The 21199-nt window shown below is 40.5% G+C and overlaps 11 protein-coding genes across 11 annotated transcripts; 10 read left to right on the forward strand and 1 right to left on the reverse strand.

The window, feature by feature from the left end:
- Nucleotides 1–464: 464 nt before the first annotated feature.
- On the reverse strand, nt 465–2213 carry LSM04_007325 (uncharacterized protein; the record flags this gene model as incomplete). Its single annotated transcript, XM_067335643.1, has 1 exon — nt 465–2213. The coding sequence occupies one exon, from the start codon at nt 2211–2213 to the stop codon at nt 465–467; it is 1749 nt and encodes a 582-aa protein (XP_067195349.1).
- A 2062-nt stretch (nt 2214–4275) lies between these two features.
- On the forward strand, nt 4276–4554 carry LSM04_002949 (uncharacterized protein; the record flags this gene model as incomplete). The annotated part of the gene is made up of 1 exon (XM_067335644.1): nt 4276–4554. The coding sequence occupies one exon, from the start codon at nt 4276–4278 to the stop codon at nt 4552–4554; it is 279 nt and encodes a 92-aa protein (XP_067195083.1).
- Nucleotides 4555–5125: 571 nt separating this feature from the next.
- Nucleotides 5126–6859, forward strand: LSM04_007535 (Nonaspanin (TM9SF); the record flags this gene model as incomplete). The annotated part of the gene is made up of 1 exon (XM_067335645.1): nt 5126–6859. One exon carries the CDS (start codon nt 5126–5128, stop codon nt 6857–6859), a length of 1734 nt encoding a protein of 577 aa, XP_067195354.1.
- A 1224-nt stretch (nt 6860–8083) lies between these two features.
- Nucleotides 8084–9214, forward strand: LSM04_001762 (Actin family; the record flags this gene model as incomplete). The annotated part of the gene is made up of 1 exon (XM_067335646.1): nt 8084–9214. One exon carries the CDS (start codon nt 8084–8086, stop codon nt 9212–9214), a length of 1131 nt encoding a protein of 376 aa, XP_067195014.1.
- Nucleotides 9215–9636: 422 nt separating this feature from the next.
- Nucleotides 9637–10767, forward strand: LSM04_006639 (Actin family; the record flags this gene model as incomplete). Its single annotated transcript, XM_067335647.1, has 1 exon — nt 9637–10767. One exon carries the CDS (start codon nt 9637–9639, stop codon nt 10765–10767), a length of 1131 nt encoding a protein of 376 aa, XP_067195303.1.
- Nucleotides 10768–11191: 424 nt separating this feature from the next.
- On the forward strand, nt 11192–12322 carry LSM04_004422 (Actin family; the record flags this gene model as incomplete). Its single annotated transcript, XM_067335648.1, has 1 exon — nt 11192–12322. One exon carries the CDS (start codon nt 11192–11194, stop codon nt 12320–12322), a length of 1131 nt encoding a protein of 376 aa, XP_067195170.1.
- A 427-nt stretch (nt 12323–12749) lies between these two features.
- On the forward strand, nt 12750–13879 carry LSM04_008868 (Actin family; the record flags this gene model as incomplete). Its single annotated transcript, XM_067335649.1, has 2 exons — nt 12750–12839; nt 12893–13879. The coding sequence occupies 2 exons, from the start codon at nt 12750–12752 to the stop codon at nt 13877–13879; spliced, it is 1077 nt and encodes a 358-aa protein (XP_067195444.1).
- Nucleotides 13880–14231: 352 nt separating this feature from the next.
- On the forward strand, nt 14232–17345 carry LSM04_008432 (uncharacterized protein; the record flags this gene model as incomplete). The annotated part of the gene is made up of 1 exon (XM_067335650.1): nt 14232–17345. The coding sequence occupies one exon, from the start codon at nt 14232–14234 to the stop codon at nt 17343–17345; it is 3114 nt and encodes a 1037-aa protein (XP_067195415.1).
- Nucleotides 17346–17829: 484 nt separating this feature from the next.
- On the forward strand, nt 17830–18090 carry LSM04_008286 (uncharacterized protein; the record flags this gene model as incomplete). The annotated part of the gene is made up of 1 exon (XM_067335652.1): nt 17830–18090. The coding sequence occupies one exon, from the start codon at nt 17830–17832 to the stop codon at nt 18088–18090; it is 261 nt and encodes an 86-aa protein (XP_067195401.1).
- A 583-nt stretch (nt 18091–18673) lies between these two features.
- On the forward strand, nt 18674–19219 carry LSM04_006662 (Leucine-rich repeat; the record flags this gene model as incomplete). Its single annotated transcript, XM_067335653.1, has 1 exon — nt 18674–19219. One exon carries the CDS (start codon nt 18674–18676, stop codon nt 19217–19219), a length of 546 nt encoding a protein of 181 aa, XP_067195306.1.
- A 318-nt stretch (nt 19220–19537) lies between these two features.
- On the forward strand, nt 19538–21130 carry LSM04_003561 (tRNA nucleotidyltransferase/poly(A) polymerase; the record flags this gene model as incomplete). The annotated part of the gene is made up of 1 exon (XM_067335654.1): nt 19538–21130. One exon carries the CDS (start codon nt 19538–19540, stop codon nt 21128–21130), a length of 1593 nt encoding a protein of 530 aa, XP_067195118.1.
- Nucleotides 21131–21199: the final 69 nt, after the last annotated feature.

Genomic DNA, 21199 nt, shown 5'->3' on the forward strand with positions numbered 1-21199 from the left:
TCATCTGTGTTGCAATACTCTATTAACGGCCTAATGTGCTAAGTCTGGGTATAGGAACTACTCATCTGTTCCTACATTAAGTCTAAAAGCAAAACAAAAAAAGAAAAAAAAAGGCATACACAAACACAGCGACAACGAGGCGCAGGAAAAGAAACACACACACACACACACACAAACTCATTCAGCCTTTCAAATGTTGTATGCCTTTTAATTGCTTCATAGTGTTCAAGAAAAAAAAAAGATATCAGACATTTACATACAGAGAAGCATACCATGGGAAGCGAAAAAAATGAACTAGACTATCAAACCATATATATATATATATATATATATATATAGAAAGAAAGTTGTAATTCAAATATACTTTGATTGATTTTTTTAAATTTCTTTGATAGAGGTGAATAGTCGGAGAGCGGGATAAGTGAAAAAAGTTATTAAGAAAACCGATATAATACAGGTATCTCTCACACCTCTCTTAGGATTCTGATTTCTCTAAAATGTGATGGATCCACCACTTCTCGGTGAACAGAAAGTGTACCAAGGTTCTTCAGACCTGTGCAGCCACGAAGACTTATTTCTGTAAGTGTATTTATGGAAGCAAGGGAAGCTACAGTAGTAAGATTTTTGCAGTCTTCAAGAAATATCTTTGACAGGCTACAACTATTACCCAAATTCTTTAAACCATCATCTGTTACAGGAGTTTTGCTTGCATCAAGTAAGCGTAACGCAGGTAAGGTACCCAAAATTCCAATATTTGTCATCTGTAAGCACCCTTGAATATATATTTCTTCAACTGACAGAATAGAAGAAAGTGTGGTAACACTTGTAAGATTTCCACAATCTTCAAAGAAAATTTTATTCAAGGTACGACTTGCACCAAGTCCTTTTATACTAGCATCTGTTACAGCAGTTTTACTTGCATCGAGGATCAGCAACATAGGAAGTAAACCCAGACTGCCAATAGTAGTCACTCTAATACATCCCCGAAGTCTTATTTCCTCAAGAGTTGCAATAGAAGAAAGAGCAGATACATCTGCAAGAGAAGCACAATCCTCAAGAATAATTTTAACCAAGTTTCGGCTCCTAGAAAGACCTTCTAAACCACTATCCATTATAGAAGTTTTGCTTCCATCGAGGATTCGCAACATAGGAAGTAAACCCAGACTGCCAATAGTAGTCACTCGAATACATCCCCGAAGTCTTATTTCCTCAAGAGTTGCAATAGAAGAAAGAGCAGATACATCTGTAAGAGAAGCACAATCCTCAAGAACAATTTTAACTAAACTAGGACTATCAGATATACCTTCCAAACCCTCATCCATTATAGAAGACTTACTTATATCAACTGATCGTAGTACAGGCAGTGTTCCTAGCACACTAACTGTCTTTACTCGTGAACATCCAGCAAGAGAAATCTCTTTCAATGTACGAATAGAAGTGAAAGTACTTACACTTGTCAAACCTTTGCAATCTAAAAGAAGAACTTTTTGAAGACTACGACTTGCTCCAAGGCCCATCAAATCTCTATCTCTTAAAGTTGCTTTGCTCACATCAAGTATTCGCAGCTTAGGAAGCAGACCTAATCCACCAACATTCTTCAGCTGGTTACAACCACGAAGACTTATTTCTTCAACAGGTTTAATAGAACTCAAAGAGTTTGCACCGGTAAGACCTCCACATTCTTCCAAAAAAAGTTTAACTAGAGTAGAGGTTGCTTCAAGTCCCTTTAATCCGTCATTTGTTACTCCAGTCTTGCTTGCATCAAGTACTTGAAGGGAAGGGAGTGTACCTAAAATACCCACATTAGAAACATGTGAACATCCACGTATATTAATTTCTTCTATTGCAATTAAAGAAGATAACGGAGAAACACTTGTAATACATTTACAATCTTCAAGGATTATTTTTATTAAGCTACGGTTAGCACTAAATTCAGCCAACTCATCATCACTCACGGCAGTTGTACTTAAATTCAATGAACGCAAATTTGGTAGATTTCCGAAGGATTCTGGAATCAAATTATTGTCATCATGAGAGTTATCATCTTCAAACGAGTCGATAAGTCTCAAAGAATATTTGTTTTGCCCATTTACTATTCTCCTGGGTGAGAAAATAGTTTTCACAGTGTTTCTCACTCGTGAAGAATCATGTTTTTTTTCTGGGTCTGTGCAAATAACAAAAATCCTTTCCTGTTTTTTAATACTTGGTAGCATCTTGAAATCAGAAGGAGAAAAGAGATGGGTATAAAAAAAAAAAAACATATGATTTTATTTTCTGCTCCTAATTAGAAACTTGAATCGTCATAGTTGAACGTATTGTATGCGCCAATGGGTTGGCAAATCTTCCGAAAACAAAACAAAACAACAATTAAATAGAAATACCTTCTTCGGTATAAATAATACTCTGACTCAGGAAGTTTATACTTCAAACCCACAAAACCATAAAATGAATTAGAAAACAAAAGGGTATTCATAACACACAAGGAAATTGAAAGCCCTGAAAAATTGCAACCCCGGCTTTTTTTTCCCACGGGACCCTAACCACCATTTCTCCCCTTTTACTGTGGGCGTCCGAAGTTGCGTGAGGAAACCGAAAAAAATCACACAGCCACCCCATTGCCCGTCGGCGCCTTGGGTCAAAGAATTTGCGAAATGGGAGGGCCCCAAACCAAGTAAAAAGGCAACCTTTCCCAGAAATAAAAAACGTCAGCGAGACTCGTCGCCACCGGAACGTGAGGACCACGGCAAGGTTCAGTGCGGTATGTGTAAAAAGTTCTACGCCAACATGCCTTCACTCGCCATTCGCTGCAGAAATTTTCACCATGGCGAAGGCATGCCTGCCAAAGGGGCAACCAAATCCTCTCGAAGCAAGGGCGAGAACATAAGAGACCTTGCGACCCTGATTTGCCCCACATGCAAAAGACAATGCATGAGCAAATCATGCCTCACACAACATCGCATGTCTCAACACGGGTATCAGCATATGCGCGCGCATACTAGCCAACGCACCGGCTGCGAAGAAACAGCGCTGCATCTCTTGAGTTGCTCCGCCCTTCGCCCATTGCGAATGCAGCATGCTATAACAGATATCCCTCTCCAGAAACTGTGCTTTTCTAAACAGTTAGTCCAGTTCCTTCTGGCAGTGGAGCGGAACTATGCGATACCGCAGACTTCGCGGTCCAGAACCCCTACGCCTCCTTCCTCCACACCCCTCTAAGGCCAGCGACGAGCTCGATTATGGAATCCCTGAAAGGATTAGTCTCAAGAGACGCTTTTCGCGATCCCCAACAAGCAACAAAAAACAGAGGAGATCATTTGGGCCCAATCATTAACTAAAAAGCCAAAATAACAAAAATAAATAGCAAAAGGGGAGTGGCCGACGGGCTCTGGGAAAGGATGGTGGGAGTAGAGAATCTCTCGTAGACTGTTTTGCTGTTCATGGGCTGGTTATAACAATAAAATAAAGCAAAACTTGAAAATAACAAAACTCAAATAATAAAAACCCCAAAATAACAAAATAAATATTACAAGAGCTTGAGTATCCCACAAAACGAAGGGATTTTTCCCTCAAACACCGCTCTTCACAGACAGCAACCTCGGCGCCCTACGGTGAGAAGCTGATAGCCGTACCGTTGGGGTAAAACCCATAAAGGCGCGAGGAATAAAAAAAAACTTCTTCACCTTGCGCGCCCTTTTACGGGGCCGGCAAAACGCCCCGCGGACGAAAAAAAAAAAAAGCGAATCGCGGGCGGCAGCGGAGCCCAGAACGATAAAAAAAGAGGGCGGTGCGGGTCCTGCGCTCGGCCGCCGTGGTTTCTCTGGTGCGTTGGTCTTCGGCGGGGTGGGGTGCCGTTCGCCGTTCGTGTCGTTTCTCTGCCCGGGCGGCGTCCGGAACACTCCGGTGGTGTCCGGTTGTTTCGGGGGAAGTCGTTCGGAAAGTAAACGGTGCAGGTTGCCCGTGCGTGTTTTTATTTGGGTCTCCTTCCTGTGTTTCGGTCGGTTGGTTGGTGGTATATGTTTTTTTCTTGTTTGTCTCGTGGCGGTGTTTGGTTGTATTTGTTTTATTATTGGTTTTGGTGGTATTTCTACTCTCTGTGTTTATCTTACTTGAAGGGTGCGTGGGAACCCTTGAAACAAGAAGATTATTCTGCCTTAATAAGATTGTTTAGATTGTTTTTTATTTTATTTTATTTTTATTTTTTAGTTATTTATTTCTTTTTTGGTAAAAAAACAATTCAACTAGAAAAGGGGTTTTTACTTTGTAGTATTATATGAGATGGCGGTATTTTCTTGCGTGAGGTGCGGTTTTATGTACGAATTTCTCGTTTCTAACAGCTATTCTAGAAGATTAACGATACGAAATGATCATTGCCCCCGTTGCGATGAGTTATCGACGTTTCGTTTTATGAGTCTGAGTGGAATGGTAGGGAAAATGCCATTTAAACCTGTTGGTGTCCCTGCACCTTCCTATGCGACTCTTTGGTGGCGTAAAAAACGTGATGGAAAGATTGCGTCAGCACCTCTTGATTCTGTTTGCAAGAATAACCAATGGTAAAAAAAAAAAAACAGAATTAAAAATATGGTTCTACTTCTAACACTTTACGTTTGCTATTGTTAGTCTCATTTATTATTATAGTTATTCCGGGAACTTGCGAGAGGAATGTTGTGACCGTACATGTGTTCGGCAAAAAAACAAAACGAGGTTGGATAGTAGGATCTTTTCATATATTTTTACTTTAAAGATTTTAGTGAAAAGTGAGTTTTGAAAAAACTACTAAGATTTCCTACCCAATACTCCCCATCTCGAACGGGATATAGTCTAAGGTCGCTTGCAGCACCTCCTTTTCATCAGCTTCCAATGGTTCTTAGGTTCTAAAGGGTCGTTTGGATCCTATTGGGAATCGATCTAAGCATAACATGTAGCAAAAAAAGGCAAAAAAGAAAAATGAAGAAATAGATTTGGTATTCTTTTTTTTTTTCTTGTTTTTTTTCTGTATTTCTTGTCGAATTCTTTTTTTTTCTTCTTTTTTTTTCTTTGTATATATGTTTTTACTGTTATTTTTGAAAGAAAATATATAAATATATATATTTTGTTTCGTCTTGAAAAAGACTATTTTATAACTAGCATGTCTGGTAAATTACCTTCGGTACTGTTATTGACCACCTTGTTCCTGGTCTTTTCCAACGTTGGATATGCCTATCAAAATTATAGTATGGGTGATGCAGTCCCCATTTATACCGGTATTGTTTTTCCTCTTAACAACGTATTTGAAAGATATGAATACCATCATCTTCCATTTTGCAAACCAAAAATTTTGGTGGCAGGGGGAAGAACCCTTTGGGATGTTGTTCATGGGAGTGTTAAAAGAGCATCGGATTATAAAATATATTTTGCTGTTAACTCAACAAATTCCCCTCTTTGTCAGATAATTCTTGACAAAGAAGGGAAGAAACTTTTTATTGATGCTATTAGGCAGGAATATGTGTTCACAATGTATATTGATGGGATTGAGGTTACATATCCTGTAGGAACCATGTATAAGGAAGGTGGTTTTTTATTGAATACTGAGTTATTTTTCAAGGTTTTTTTCACAACTAATAAGATAACCAAAGTAGTTGTGAAATCTTTGGGCAATAAAGAACTCTTGTCTTCGAATGACCCAGAAACAATTGAATTTTCATACAATATTATTTGGATTCCAACAACTAATAGTCGAGAGACCCCTATTAATACATATGATGCTTTTGATTTTCATGAGCTAAAAATACAATGGTTTTCCATTTTAAATTCATTGCTCCTTGTAGTACTTTTATGTGGATTTGTTCTTTTTATTATCACAAGAACATTAAGGCGTGATTTTCAACGTTATGGATCATTGGAAGAAGAAATGGATCAAGATGACAGTGGATGGAAACGACTTCATGCAGATGTTTTTCGTTTTCCGAAGAATCAGATGTTACTGTGCGCTATAACAGGTTCTGGAGGACAACTTCTTTTTATTGCCTTTTTTATGTTAACAGTTGTGTCAATGAGAATTTTCAACAATTCAGGAGAAACAGTCATTAAATCTACGGTATTTTTATTTCTTCTGACAACCCCCTTTTCGGGCTTTTTGAGTGGATGCTTTTACAGAAAATTTGAGGGAAAATATTGGTCACGGAGCGTATTATTAACTTTTTTTGTATTATTAGCACCTCTTTTGACAGTATGTTTTGTAGTTAATGTAATTGCTTCAATATATTTACTACCATACGCTGTTTCATGGGGTTCTTTTGTATTCTATTGGATACCTTTTTTGGCAATTTCGCTTTTACTGACTTTGTTTGGAGCAATATTTGGCCGACGTTATGGAGGTAGTTTTGATGCACCTACTAGAACAAAATTCGTTCCTCGTGAAGTACCACCATTAGTATGGTATCGTGGAACTCTAATGCATGTACTTGCAGGCGGTTTACTTCCTTTTACAGCCGGATACGTCGAACTTTACTATGTGCTACTTGGGCTATGTGGTCACCAATCTCGTATACCAATATCTATTGTTTTTATGTTGTTTATTGTTTTGATAATAGTAACAGCATGTACAAATATTGCTTTAACTTATGATAGACTTAATGCTGAGAATCACAAATGGTGGTGGTCTTCTGCACTTTGTGGAGGATCATCAGCTGGATATGTTTTTCTTTATAGTATAGCATTTCTTTTTTTACAAACACATATGCGTAGTGTTCCTCATGTTTTGGTCTATATTGGATACACTTTTTTTATTTGCCATTGTCTTTTTCTTGCCATGACGACAGTCGGATTTTGCTCTTCGCTTTTATTTGTAAAGCAAATTTACCGATATATTAAGAGCGATTGAATTAATTATATCGAGCAGTTTTTTTTTCTCTAAATGTTGTCTTGTTTCTATCCTTGGGAAATCTCATGTTTTTTTTTTGTATATGTTTTCATAAGTATACAGATATTCCCTTTTGTTTCGTATCTTTCTTCGTTGTTAGGGTTGATTATAGTTAGATATTTTTGACTTTCAAAAAGTTAGTGGATTAACTCAACCAATCACTCTTGGGAGAATATAAAACAAAATTAAGGTATGTCATCAAAGTAATTTGGTGCTAATCATATTGATGTTGAACTTCCAGGATATTGGACAGTTGAGTTAATGTATTAACATGTTGTAAGATTATTCGGGGCCAATGGTTTTCCCAGAAGTGGGTTCCCTTCAGCGAATATGAAGAGTCATCAAAACATTAAAGAATCTTCTCATTTTAATTTGTCAAATGGTATTGTTTTCTTTTGTAGTTTGGTCCATTGTAATATTCCTTCACCATACATCAAAAAAAAAAAAATAGCGAAATTTATGGCTGTGCTTCGAATACGAAATTTCGTTCCCGTATCATCCCATTACGAAATTACGAAAAATGTGCTCTGATATAACATAAGTTTTCAATATTAGACGAAACGAAAACTCTATTTGGGAATAGAAAAGATAGATTAGCTCAAGTGTGCAAAATTAAGTTATTGTCTTGAAATAAGTTAAAGAAATATTTAAAATGTCGGGTCTAAAGTGGAGCGTGGACATACCAAAGACCTGTTTTTATTTTATTTTTATTTTTCCATCCTTTATTCCAACCAAACAATATATAAGCTTATGCAGAAATTATAAGGAATACAGGCAAAAAACATTTTTTGTGTATCAGACTTTTCAAAGAGGATGAATAAGCAAAACGTTTTGTATCAGCCAAAGAAAAACTGTCGTTGTTTAAAGAAGAATTAATGTGAGGTGTAATCTTCTTTTTTTGCTATCAAGCATGGGGTTTGTACGAGAGATTTAGCTAAAAATAAAAATAAAGAAGCATATCTACGTATGTTCTACACGGAAAAAACGATTATGTATTTCTCTTTTTAAGCGCCATAAAAATTTACTTCTTATACTATAATAATTTTAAAACGTTACATGGATAGGGTTTCTGAGATTTCGCTCGACATTTTCTTCCTTTCTTTTCCTTTCATTCTTGCCTTCTTTTTTTTTTTCTTTAATTTGATATGTGTAGTTGAATTTGCATATCGCGATACTATTTTTACAATGTCTGACGAGGAGCAGTCTGCAATTGTCTGTGACAATGGCTCTGGTATGGTGAAGGCCGGTTTTTCTGGTGACGATGCACCACGTCATGTGTTTCCTTCTATCGTTGGGCGCCCAAAGAATGAACAGGCAATGATGGGAAGTGCAAACAAAAAACTTTTTGTTGGTGATGAAGCTCAGGCCAAGCGTGGTGTTCTTGCACTCAAATACCCCATTGAGCATGGTATTGTCACCAACTGGGATGATATGGAGAAAATATGGCACCATACCTTTTACAACGAGCTGCGCGTTAACCCGGAGTCTCACAATGTCCTTCTGACTGAGGCACCCATGAACCCCAAACAAAATCGTGAAAAGATGACACAAATCATGTTCGAGACCTTCAGCGTGCCTGCTATGTACGTTGGCATCCAGGCAGTGCTCTCACTGTATTCATCTGGGCGTACTACCGGAATCGTGCTCGATGCTGGCGACGGTGTGACTCACACTGTGCCGATTTACGAGGGCTATTCCCTTCCACACGCCATCCGCCGTGTGGATATGGCTGGTCGCGACCTCACGGAGTATCTGATGAAGCTCCTTATGGAAACTGGGATGACCTTCACCACGTCTGCTGAAAAGGAAATTGTGCGGAGTGTGAAGGAGCAGCTCTGCTACGTTGCTCTCGACTTTGATGAGGAAATGACGAATAGTGTCAAATCCATCAGCGAAGAGCCATTTGAACTACCAGATGGCACGATCATGCAGGTGGGTAACCAACGCTTCCGCTGCCCGGAGGCACTCTTCAAGCCAATGCTGATTGGCATGGATGAAGCGCCTGGATTCCATGAAATGACCTTCCAATCCATCAACAAGTGTGATATCGACGTGCGCCGAGACCTCTACGGAAATATTGTGCTTTCTGGTGGTACGACCATGTTCAAAAACCTCCCAGAACGTCTTGGAAAAGAGGTGAGCAACCTTGCACCCTCTTCAATCAAACCCAAGGTTGTCGCTCCACCAGAGCGGAAGTACAGTGTGTGGATTGGTGGCTCCATCTTGTCATCTCTCACTACTTTTCAGACAATGTGGATCAAGAAGAGTGAGTACGACGAGGCTGGTCCAGGCATCGTCCACAACAAGTGTTTTTGAGAGCCCTAGTAGTGTGGGTGCATTATCTCTCGCAATGCTACCAAGTTCTACCTTATTAAAATTTACCGTTCATATTTGTAGAGTGGCACAATGCCGCAGCCTCGCTTCTTCTTCCCGTATTCGCGAGGGAAGACATATGAGAAAGGATTTTTCTTGCAATTTAGCTCTTTTTTTTTTTTATCATGCTTTAGCAACTTTTACTTAACATAGTTGAGGCACTGACTACTAGGGATATTAGAAAACGGAACTACCACTGTTTTGCGAACGTTATCATCATTATCACCATCATTATCGTGGAATGATGCGATGGAAGACGAAGCTTGCATCGAAAATTTTCTTTTCTCCTTTTTTTTCTTTCCTTCTTTTTTTTCTTTAATTTGATATGTGTAGTTGAATTTGCATATCGTGATACTATTTTTACAATGTCTGACGAGGAGCAGTCTGCAATTGTCTGTGACAATGGCTCTGGTATGGTGAAGGCCGGTTTTTCTGGTGACGATGCACCACGTCATGTGTTTCCTTCTATCGTTGGGCGCCCAAAGAATGAACAGGCAATGATGGGAAGTGCAAACAAAAAACTTTTTGTTGGTGATGAAGCTCAGGCCAAGCGTGGTGTTCTTGCACTCAAATACCCCATTGAGCATGGTATTGTCACCAACTGGGATGATATGGAGAAAATATGGCACCATACCTTTTACAACGAGCTGCGCGTTAACCCGGAGTCTCACAATGTCCTTCTGACTGAGGCACCCATGAACCCCAAACAAAATCGTGAAAAGATGACACAAATCATGTTCGAGACCTTCAGCGTGCCTGCTATGTACGTTGGCATCCAGGCAGTGCTCTCACTGTATTCATCTGGGCGTACTACCGGAATCGTGCTCGATGCTGGCGACGGTGTGACTCACACTGTGCCGATTTACGAGGGCTATTCCCTTCCACACGCCATCCGCCGTGTGGATATGGCTGGTCGCGACCTCACGGAGTATCTGATGAAGCTCCTTATGGAAACTGGGATGACCTTCACCACGTCTGCTGAAAAGGAAATTGTGCGGAGTGTGAAGGAGCAGCTCTGCTACGTTGCTCTCGACTTTGATGAGGAAATGACGAATAGTGTCAAATCCATCAGCGAAGAGCCATTTGAACTACCAGATGGCACGATCATGCAGGTGGGTAACCAACGCTTCCGCTGCCCGGAGGCACTCTTCAAGCCAATGCTGATTGGCATGGATGAAGCGCCTGGATTCCATGAAATGACCTTCCAATCCATCAACAAGTGTGATATCGACGTGCGCCGAGACCTCTACGGAAATATTGTGCTTTCTGGTGGTACGACCATGTTCAAAAACCTCCCAGAACGTCTTGGAAAAGAGGTGAGCAACCTTGCACCCTCTTCAATCAAACCCAAGGTTGTCGCTCCACCAGAGCGGAAGTACAGTGTGTGGATTGGTGGCTCCATCTTGTCATCTCTCACTACTTTTCAGACAATGTGGATCAAGAAGAGTGAGTACGACGAGGCTGGTCCAGGCATCGTCCACAACAAGTGTTTTTGAGAGCCCTAGTAGTGTGGGTGCATTATCTCTCGCAATGCTACCAAGTTCTACCTTATTAAAATTTACCGTTCATATTTGTAGAGTGGCACAATGCCGCAGCCTCGCTTCTTCTTCCCGTATTCGCGAGGGAAGACATATGAGAAAGGATTTTTCTTGCAATTTAGCTTCTTTTTTTTTTATCATGCTTTAGCAACTTTTACTTAACATAGTTGAGGCACTGACTACTAGGGATATTAGAAAACGGAACTACCACTGTTTTGCGAACGTTATCATCATTATCACCATCATTATCGTGGAATGATGCGATGGAAGACGAAGCTTGCATCGAAAATTTTCTTTTCTCCCTTTTTTCTTCTTTCCTTCTTTTTTTTTCTTTAATTTGATATGTGTAGTTGAATTTGCATATCGTGATACTATTTTTACAATGTCTGACGAGGAGCAGTCTGCAATTGTCTGTGACAATGGCTCTGGTATGGTGAAGGCCGGTTTTTCTGGTGACGATGCACCACGTCATGTGTTTCCTTCTATCGTTGGGCGCCCAAAGAATGAACAGGCAATGATGGGAAGTGCAAACAAAAAACTTTTTGTTGGTGATGAAGCTCAGGCCAAGCGTGGTGTTCTTGCACTCAAATACCCCATTGAGCATGGTATTGTCACCAACTGGGATGATATGGAGAAAATATGGCACCATACCTTTTACAACGAGCTGCGCGTTAACCCGGAGTCTCACAATGTCCTTCTGACTGAGGCACCCATGAACCCCAAACAAAATCGTGAAAAGATGACACAAATCATGTTCGAGACCTTCAGCGTGCCTGCTATGTACGTTGGCATCCAGGCAGTGCTCTCACTGTATTCATCTGGGCGTACTACCGGAATCGTGCTCGATGCTGGCGACGGTGTGACTCACACTGTGCCGATTTACGAGGGCTATTCCCTTCCACACGCCATCCGCCGTGTGGATATGGCTGGTCGCGACCTCACGGAGTATCTGATGAAGCTCCTTATGGAAACTGGGATGACCTTCACCACGTCTGCTGAAAAGGAAATTGTGCGGAGTGTGAAGGAGCAGCTCTGCTACGTTGCTCTCGACTTTGATGAGGAAATGACGAATAGTGTCAAATCCATCAGCGAAGAGCCATTTGAACTACCAGATGGCACGATCATGCAGGTGGGTAACCAACGCTTCCGCTGCCCGGAGGCACTCTTCAAGCCAATGCTGATTGGCATGGATGAAGCGCCTGGATTCCATGAAATGACCTTCCAATCCATCAACAAGTGTGATATCGACGTGCGCCGAGACCTCTACGGAAATATTGTGCTTTCTGGTGGTACGACCATGTTCAAAAACCTCCCAGAACGTCTTGGAAAAGAGGTGAGCAACCTTGCACCCTCTTCAATCAAACCCAAGGTTGTCGCTCCACCAGAGCGGAAGTACAGTGTGTGGATTGGTGGCTCCATCTTGTCATCTCTCACTACTTTTCAGACAATGTGGATCAAGAAGAGTGAGTACGACGAGGCTGGTCCAGGCATCGTCCACAACAAGTGTTTTTGAGAGCCCTAGTAGTGTGGGTGCATTATCTCTCGCAATGCTACCAAGTTCTACCTTATTAAAATTTACCGTTCATATTTGTAGAGTGGCACAATGCCGCAGCCTCGCTTCTTCTTCTTCCCGTATTCGCGAGGGAAGACATATGAGAAAGGATTTTTCTTGCAATTTAGCTTCTTTTTTTTTTATCATGCTTTAGCAACTTTTACTTAACATAGTTGAGGCACTGACTACTAGGGATATTAGAAAACGGAACTACCACTGTTTTGCGAACGTTATCATCATTATCACCATCATTATCGTGGAATGATGCGATGGAAGACGAAGCTTGCATCGAAAATTTTCTTTTCTCCCTTTTTTCTTCTTTCCTTCTTTTTTTTTCTTTAATTTGATATGTGTAGTTGAATTTGCATATCGTGATACTATTTTTACAATGTCTGACGAGGAGCAGTCTGCAATTGTCTGTGACAATGGCTCTGGTATGGTGAAGGCCGGTTTTTCTGGTGACGATGCACCACGTCATGTGTTTCCTTCTATCGTTGGGCGCCCAAAGAATGAACAGGCAATGATGGGAAGTGCAAACAAAAACTTTTTGTTGGTGATGAAGCTCAGGCCAAGCGTGGTGTTCTTGCACTCAAATACCCCATTGAGCATGGTATTGTCACCAACTGGGATGATATGGAGAAAATATGGCACCATACCTTTTACAACGAGCTGCGCGTTAACCCGGAGTCTCACAATGTCCTTCTGACTGAGGCACCCATGAACCCCAAACAAAATCGTGAAAAGATGACACAAATCATGTTCGAGACCTTCAGCGTGCCTGCTATGTACGTTGGCATCCAGGCAGTGCTCTCACTGTATTCATCTGGGCGTACTACCGGAATCGTGCTCGATGCTGGCGACGGTGTGACTCACACTGTGCCGATTTACGAGGGCTATTCCCTTCCACACGCCATCCGCCGTGTGGATATGGCTGGTCGCGACCTCACGGAGTATCTGATGAAGCTCCTTATGGAAACTGGGATGACCTTCACCACGTCTGCTGAAAAGGAAATTGTGCGGAGTGTGAAGGAGCAGCTCTGCTACGTTGCTCTCGACTTTGATGAGGAAATGACGAATAGTGTCAAATCCATCAGCGAAGAGCCATTTGAACTACCAGATGGCACGATCATGCAGGTGGGTAACCAACGCTTCCGCTGCCCGGAGGCACTCTTCAAGCCAATGCTGATTGGCATGGATGAAGCGCCTGGATTCCATGAAATGACCTTCCAATCCATCAACAAGTGTGATATCGACGTGCGCCGAGACCTCTACGGAAATATTGTGCTTTCTGGTGGTACGACCATGTTCAAAAACCTCCCAGAACGTCTTGGAAAAGAGGTGAGCAACCTTGCACCCTCTTCAATCAAACCCAAGGTTGTCGCTCCACCAGAGCGGAAGTACAGTGTGTGGATTGGTGGCTCCATCTTGTCATCTCTCACTACTTTTCAGACAATGTGGATCAAGAAGAGTGAGTACGACGAGGCTGGTCCAGGCATCGTCCACAACAAGTGTTTTTAGGTCTTTGTTTGCTTTTTCTGAAGGAATGAGCCTTTTTTTATCTGACTTCATAACTTTTTCGAGAAATATTTTATTTTTATTATGAATCTTGTTATTTTTAGTTTTCTTTGTGGGTAGGTTATTAGTAGAGCATTCATTTATTTATTCATTCGTTGATTTGTTCATTGTTCCTGTTTTTTTTTCTCGCTTTTTCTGAGATGATCAGAGTTGATCAAATATTAAAGAGTGTGGCATTTTTTTCTCTTTTTTTTTACGGTTTTTTTTTTAACTTCTTTTAAGTGATTATTGTATATATATTTTTTTCTTTCTGTTTTCTTGTTGTTGTTGTTCTTGTTGTTTTTGGTCGGAATAGATGGAGGCACAACGTTTTCACGATTATTGCACCGAAATGTCGGTGGAGACTCAGGGTGCAACAGATGAGGTTTGTGCGAGTCAGCAGGTTCATCACACTAACACAAAAGAAGTGCCCTCCTATTCTGCATTTCATCTCCTGGAAAAACTGAAGGCCGTTATAAACGAGGTGGTGCTGTCTCTGGAGAACCCTGCAAGTGCTCTCTCTGTAGATGATTGTATCAGTGTCACAGAGGAAGGTCTACGAGCCCTCAAAACTGTCAAGGTGGATCGACGAATTGAGTGCCGTCGACATTTGAACTTGAACTCCACTCGTATGAGCGTACACTCGCCCTCCAACCGGGCGGAGGATGAGGCTGAACACGAGGAGGGCGGGGAGCCGGCGGGGCCGGGGAAGACCCAGCAGCTGCACTCCCCCAAGAGCAAGAAGGTCTCCCCCAAGCGCATGGCGGGCGAGTCGCACCCCCACGATGAGTTGGAGGCTGCCCGGCACGCCTCGGCCCTCCGCAGCGAGGAGCGGCAGCGCAAGGCGGAGGAGCGGCGGTTGGAGAAGCTGCAGGAGATGAGGTCCAAATTGATGGCCGCGGGGGAAAGAAGTGTGTTGGCCAAGCAGCGCCGCACTCAGGCGGAGGAGCGGCTGAAGAACGATGCGATGGAAAGGCAGGAGAATGGACTTCGACGGGTAGAGGAGGCCCGTGAACAGACAAAAGAACGCGCTCGGAGAGGTTTCTCACGTGCTGAAGAAGTTCGTCTAAGTTGTGAATTACGACAGCAAACAAAGGCTCTATTGCTGGATCGCAGAATGTCTGAAGTGGAACATAACCAGGAACAAAAACGGGAAGAACTTCAGCGATTGGCACAAGAGCGAAATGAGGCTATGCTCGCTGCAGCTGAGCGACGACGCAATATGAGTCAAGAACGTATTGAACGACAGCAGCAGCGAGAGCAGCAACGCCGTGATAATTTGAAACGTCTTGAGGAACAGAAAAAGTTAGAAAAGGACATGAAAGAACATAAGGCTGAGGAGTGGGAAAAGAAAGTTCAACAGCGTCAACGAGATGTATGCGCTGAGGCTGAGGCTCGAAGCCGAAAAGTTGAAGAACGTATTCAACAAAGTGCACAATTACGAGAAGAAAAACGGGAAATGATGAGACAAAAATTAGGAAAACAGGAACAAAAAATTAAAGAAGTTAGACAACGGAAAGAACGTGATGCTGATACCAAACCCACCATTCAGGATCTTATGCCTGTAATTCCTCAGCAAGAAGAAGAACAGTTAGCACAAAAATTAGCAAAAGTGGTTGCCGCAACTGTGCGGCAAGGAAAAACTTTTATGGAAAATTATCAAAAGGAAAGCATTATGAGTGCTAAAGATTTAAATCGAAGTAAATTAAGATCTATTATTAGCCGTCTTGGAACCAATACATCACCTGCCTCTTTGGCTCAATGTCGTCAGCCACTTCATGATTTACTTGGTACAATGGATTTTGCAGATGTTGACCATGAATATGTTCGATACTTTAGTGCTTATGAAAATTTTACTCGAGTAATGATGGATGCACGTCGGGCAAATGATATGGCAACCTTCCGTTTGGCATATAATGCCTTACTACGTTTTCTATCAGATAGTAAAGAAGGTAAACAACATGTATTAACGTATGTAAGATCTGGAAATTTTGCACCTTTATTACTATGTATTCGAGAAGAAATAAAAGGTCTAAAACGTCAGACTCATTCGGGACCACTTGCTGCCTCGTTGGGTATTTTACAATTGTGTTTTGAGCGTATTTCCATTGATGCCCAAACAAATGCCAAACTTATTACTGTGCGAGACCAATTATTGGCAGATTTGGATGCTGCTTGTATTGAAAAGTATTGCATTGCCGTAACTCGGGCCTCTGCAGAAGAACAAGATCTTGAAGTTGTCTACAGTGCAACTCGACTCTTGTATTCACAGGTATGTATTTTGAGTAGGAGGAAAGGTGAGTGCCCAACCACTTGGTTCAAACAGGTAACTTGTGCATTCTTTACACTTCTTCAAAACATATTAACTCCTGATGGTAGTCCTTTAACCGAAATGAGTCCATTGCTCAGTGCGCGGCGAGTTGTTATTATTTTTATTGTTTTTCGCGTTTTAAATTGCCTTGCAAGATGGCAACTAGAAATATTGCAAGAACTACTGCATGATTCTTCTACTGATAAGGGTTTAGGAGTTTATGTAGATCCAAAGGCTGAACTAGCAAAAACACCAGGTGTAATTACACAAATGGAGATGTTTCATGTACTTTCTGGCTTTTTTACCTATGTGCAAGCTCATACAGATATGCTTGAAACTATTCAAAGTGAAAAAATTACAGGAGAGGGTATTCGTGGATCTTTTGAAGAAGCATTGAAGTTTGGTATTACCTTGTCAAAAATTCCACCACTTCCTGGACTGCAACCTTTAAATAGCCCGAGTTCAGGAACAACAGTTAATTCAGCTCGTCCTCAATACCATTTGCGGGCTGCACTTCATGAGTGTCTCCTTTTTATTGGTTACCTTTGTGTGCAAGATAAACCGATTCAAGGAATGTTTTCCTGGGGTAAAGGTAAATCTTTGTTTTCTAGGATTCTATCTGCCTTACCGTTCCAGTATTTTTTATCTGCTCGTCATATTCTCTTTCCAACTTTGTTAGCCATTCTCGTGGATTCTGCTGATAATTTGGCACTTGCAAAAAGAGAGATGGATATCAAACCATTGTTGAAATTCATAGAAGAGGAGTATGAGGGACTTCCTAAGAGGGCGAAAATCTACGCTTTACAGCGCCATGCAGAACTGCATCCGGCACCCGTAGAAGAAAAGGTTTCCAAACCTGTTCGCTGGGTTGATCTTCTTGACGGGGATGATGATGATTTATTTCATGTTGATAAAAGCGATTCACAGTCAACCGTACGGGCACCAACTGTTCATCCTCTCGCAACTATTGAAAAGGAGAGATTGTATAAACTATTAAAGAATTCAGGGATAACTTCGTCTGGTTATTTTAAGGTGGAACGACGTTTCCCTATAGCTCTTTGGCCATCTGTCATTGAGCAGTTGACGGAGGCTGTCAAGGAAAGCAATAAAGTTGAATAGATTTTTAAAAAGGTTGAATTCTGAGTTGATAATAATTATGCTATGCTAGGTGTTTAATTTTCTACGTAGATATATATAAAAAATGTCATCTAGTGTAAGAGGAAATGCAGATCAAAGCAAAAGTAAAAAAAAAAAGAAAATGAGAACGATATTCTGCCACTTTTTTCCTTTTTCTTGGATGACTCCGTCTGTGCGGAGATTTTTTCTATTATTTATGTTGTATTGTTTTTTTTTTGTTTCTTGGAGGTGAATGGGTTCTCCAAACCCCCCTTGAAATTACCGAACTTCTATAGAAGCAAACGAAACGAAGATCCTGCGATAGATTTTCCTTTTCTTTTATACTTTGTCTTTTTTTGTTTTTATTTCTTTGGCTTCTGCAAACAAATGGAGGAAGAGAGGCAAAAAAAAAGTTTATTTTTATTTTTATTTTTATTTTTATTTTTATTATTTATTTTCTAGGAATATTATCTCACCTGATTGAACTATGTTTCGTCGCTCCTATCGCCGCTTTGGGCATCAGCTCCTTAAAGAGCCAATGGGCCACGAGGAAAATACTTTTGCACGTGGTCAGCGCACTATGGAGAATGCTTTAAATCACGTATATGGGACAATGGCTTTTTGTGCAGCGGGTTGTGTGTGTGCTCTGTACTCTCTTGTTTCCGCTGCAGGACGTTTGTACAAGTCTGTAAACGAAAAGGGTGAGATGGGGAAAAGCACATGCCCCACTAAATGGTGGAACTATTGAAAAATAAAAGAGGAAAAAAAAAGAGCCAATATTTAATGCAGTTAGAGGGTTAGGAAAAGAAGTCTTTGTGAACCATTTATGAATTATTATATGAGTATTTCTGAGATAGTCTTTGGATGCTTTTGTTTGAAGGTGCAGGTATATATAGGTATGTGTACGCGTGGGGCATCGATTCACATTCTGCTAATTGCCATGCTACTTTAGTGAAGAAGAAGAAAAAAGAAGAATAATAATGAGAGAGAAGTCTCTTTTTTTTTCTTCTTGCTTTCTTTCTTTTTGGGTGGGAGAAGAGAGTGACCGAACCATGCAGTTTGTAATCCTTATGCTTGCTTTCTTTTGTGTGGTGTAAATCCACACACAGGTTTCTGGCAGTAGCGATGCTTATCATATTTGTACATTTTTTTTCTCCCACTCCAGGAGAAAAGAAAAAAGTATGGTTATCTACAGTAATGTGTTTATTATTATTATTATTATTATTATTATTATTATTATTATATATTTTTTTTCTATCTCTCTTTATCTCTATTGTTTTCTTTTCTTTTAATTCTTTACAGGTCTCAGGTGAGGAGCACGGAGAAAACAAATGCCTCCTCGACCAACGAAACCACCTGGAAAGAAAACTGGCAAACAAGTGCGTGCCAAACCTATTTCACTGCGGGATTTATACATCAAGTCATGTGCGGAGGTTAGACAGAATCCAAATAGCGGCGTGCTCGATTTTCTCTCGGCGAATCCAGTCTCATCAAGCATTGAGTGCATTGATGTGAGTAGGAACTATTTGGGTGATAGGGGTGTACTTCCTTTATTGGCGGTGGTGGATAGATGCCAAAATTTACAGGAAATAAACCTTGGAGAAAATGGATTACGCAACAATGCCATTCGTGCACTTTGTATTTCAGCTGTAAAGCATCCATCTCTGCGGTGCATTGATGTCTCGGATAATTACATCAGCGAAGGTGCGGCTGTTCATCTGCAACATCTTCTAGAAGATAATCCAAGGATACGTTGGCTTGGAATTGATAATACAAAGATAGATGTTGAGTGGCGTGTTAAACTCCGCGATCTCGTCCGTGCAAATGCTGCAGCTGCCGCGTCTCAGGAGCAAGATGTATCAAATCAAGCTACTTGAGACGAATTTATGGATGTATAGGTATATTCTGCTTTTTTCTGTTTTCTTTTTTTTTTCTTCCTTCTTCGTTCTTGACTGAACTCTATGCATTGTTTCCCTATGAGAAAAAAGAAAAACACACCTATAATTGTATATATTTATATACTTGTAAATATGTGTTTATGTGTGACAATTTATTAAAGCTTTATATATATATATATATATATTTTCTCGCTTTTACAATAATAATAATAATAATAATAATAATAATAAAACACTTTTAACCAAGTTACTGTAGGTGTATGTTAGGTAGTTGGGTCTTTGTAGCTCTTTGAGTCAATGTTACAACCTAAACGGGTGGGACTAGACAGACCAATAGCGGTGGCGCATAAAAAAATTTTTGCATTTCTGCTTCGCGTGAATGAAGAGCGGCGTATTCATGCAACTCTTCGTGTTGCGGGCGGGTGGGTGCGGGATGCGCTTCTTGGCCTTCACTCACAAGATATTGATATTGCGATCGAATCACCAGAGTCAAGACATATCTCTGGAGAGGTTTTTGCTCGTGAGGTTTCGGCTTTTCAGGAGGCTATTGGATTAACCGCACGAACTGTAAGTGTAATTCGTGTGAACCCAGAGTTGTCAAAACATATTGAGACAGCAACGGTTTGTGTATATGATACTCCTATTGAGTTTTGTGCATTACGGCATGATGAGTACACCAAATCGGATTCACGTATTCCAGTTGTACGACCTGCTACGCCACTAGAAGATGCTCAACGTCGTGACTATACTATTAATGCCCTCTTTTATAATCTACACACGATGGAAGTAGAGGATTACACAACAGGATTAGAAGATCTACAGCGTCGTATCCTTCGCTGTCCATTAAACCCAAGAGAAACCTTTTCAGATGATCCATTGCGCTTATTGCGTGGTGTTCGTTTTATAGGTCAATTGGGAGAGTTAAACTTTACTCTTGATGAATCCATTACGCAATGTGTTGATGAAGAACTTCTTGGAAAAATAACACTAAAGGTTTCACGTGAGCGTATTGGCAAGGAAGTAACAAAAATGCTTTCTGGACCTTTTCCTGAAAAATGTGTTGAACTTCTTTTTAACCTTGGTATACTCCAACGTGTTCTTTTGGCAGAACTCTATGTAAAGAGTAGCAAAAAAGGACATGTTACTGCTGAAGTAGAGAGGATTGAATATTTAGCTCTTACTGGTATCACAAGTAAAGATAACCTTGAGTGTTTATGCTTACTTAACAGTACACTAGCTCCCCTCTTTTCAATGAGTGGTTCACCTCTGAAGTTATCTTTGTCATCATCAGAGAAGATAATAGCTATGCTTTTTATCTTATGCCTTCCTTTTTACCGTGGTGTTTTTAGTGATGAATTAGCGGATCGTCTCTACGCGTTGTGTCTGAATGGATTAAAGTTACCTTTGGCTTACTATAATACATTAAAACGTATGATGGATGCTTATAACAGACTTTTAATCCAAAAATTGAATATATCCTGTATTTTGGAGCAAGGAATAAAAATGGAGGTAAAAAATACAATATTTGAAGGTTTATGTGATTTAAATGATAAGAAAATATTCCCTTCAGCGTTTAAGATTGTACTCTCGGCGTATATCCTGATTGAGGAGAAGAAAGATCTTCTTTACTCTAAAAATGTAGAGATGACATCTGATTTTATTAGCAAGATATGGAATATATTGGAACAGGAATCTGGATTGCTTGATGCCGTTTCTCGACATTTGCCACTGAAAGGAAATGAGCTATCCACACTTGTTCCTCTTGACCCTCAGTATATTGGTCCAGCTTTATTGGCGTTACGCAGGTACATGATGTTTCATCCCAATGCTTCAAAGGACGAAATGATTTTGTGGCTCAGGAATGAGAAGGATAGATTATTAAACAAGTAATCACTTCTTATGTTTTTTTGTTTTTGTTTTTTTCTGTTAAAGAAAGCATAAGTATATATATATATGTAC

This window comes from Trypanosoma melophagium, assembly GCF_022059095.1.
Source record: "Trypanosoma melophagium isolate St. Kilda chromosome Unknown ctg1segment0, whole genome shotgun sequence".
NCBI classification, from domain to species: domain Eukaryota; phylum Euglenozoa; class Kinetoplastea; order Trypanosomatida; family Trypanosomatidae; genus Trypanosoma; species Trypanosoma melophagium.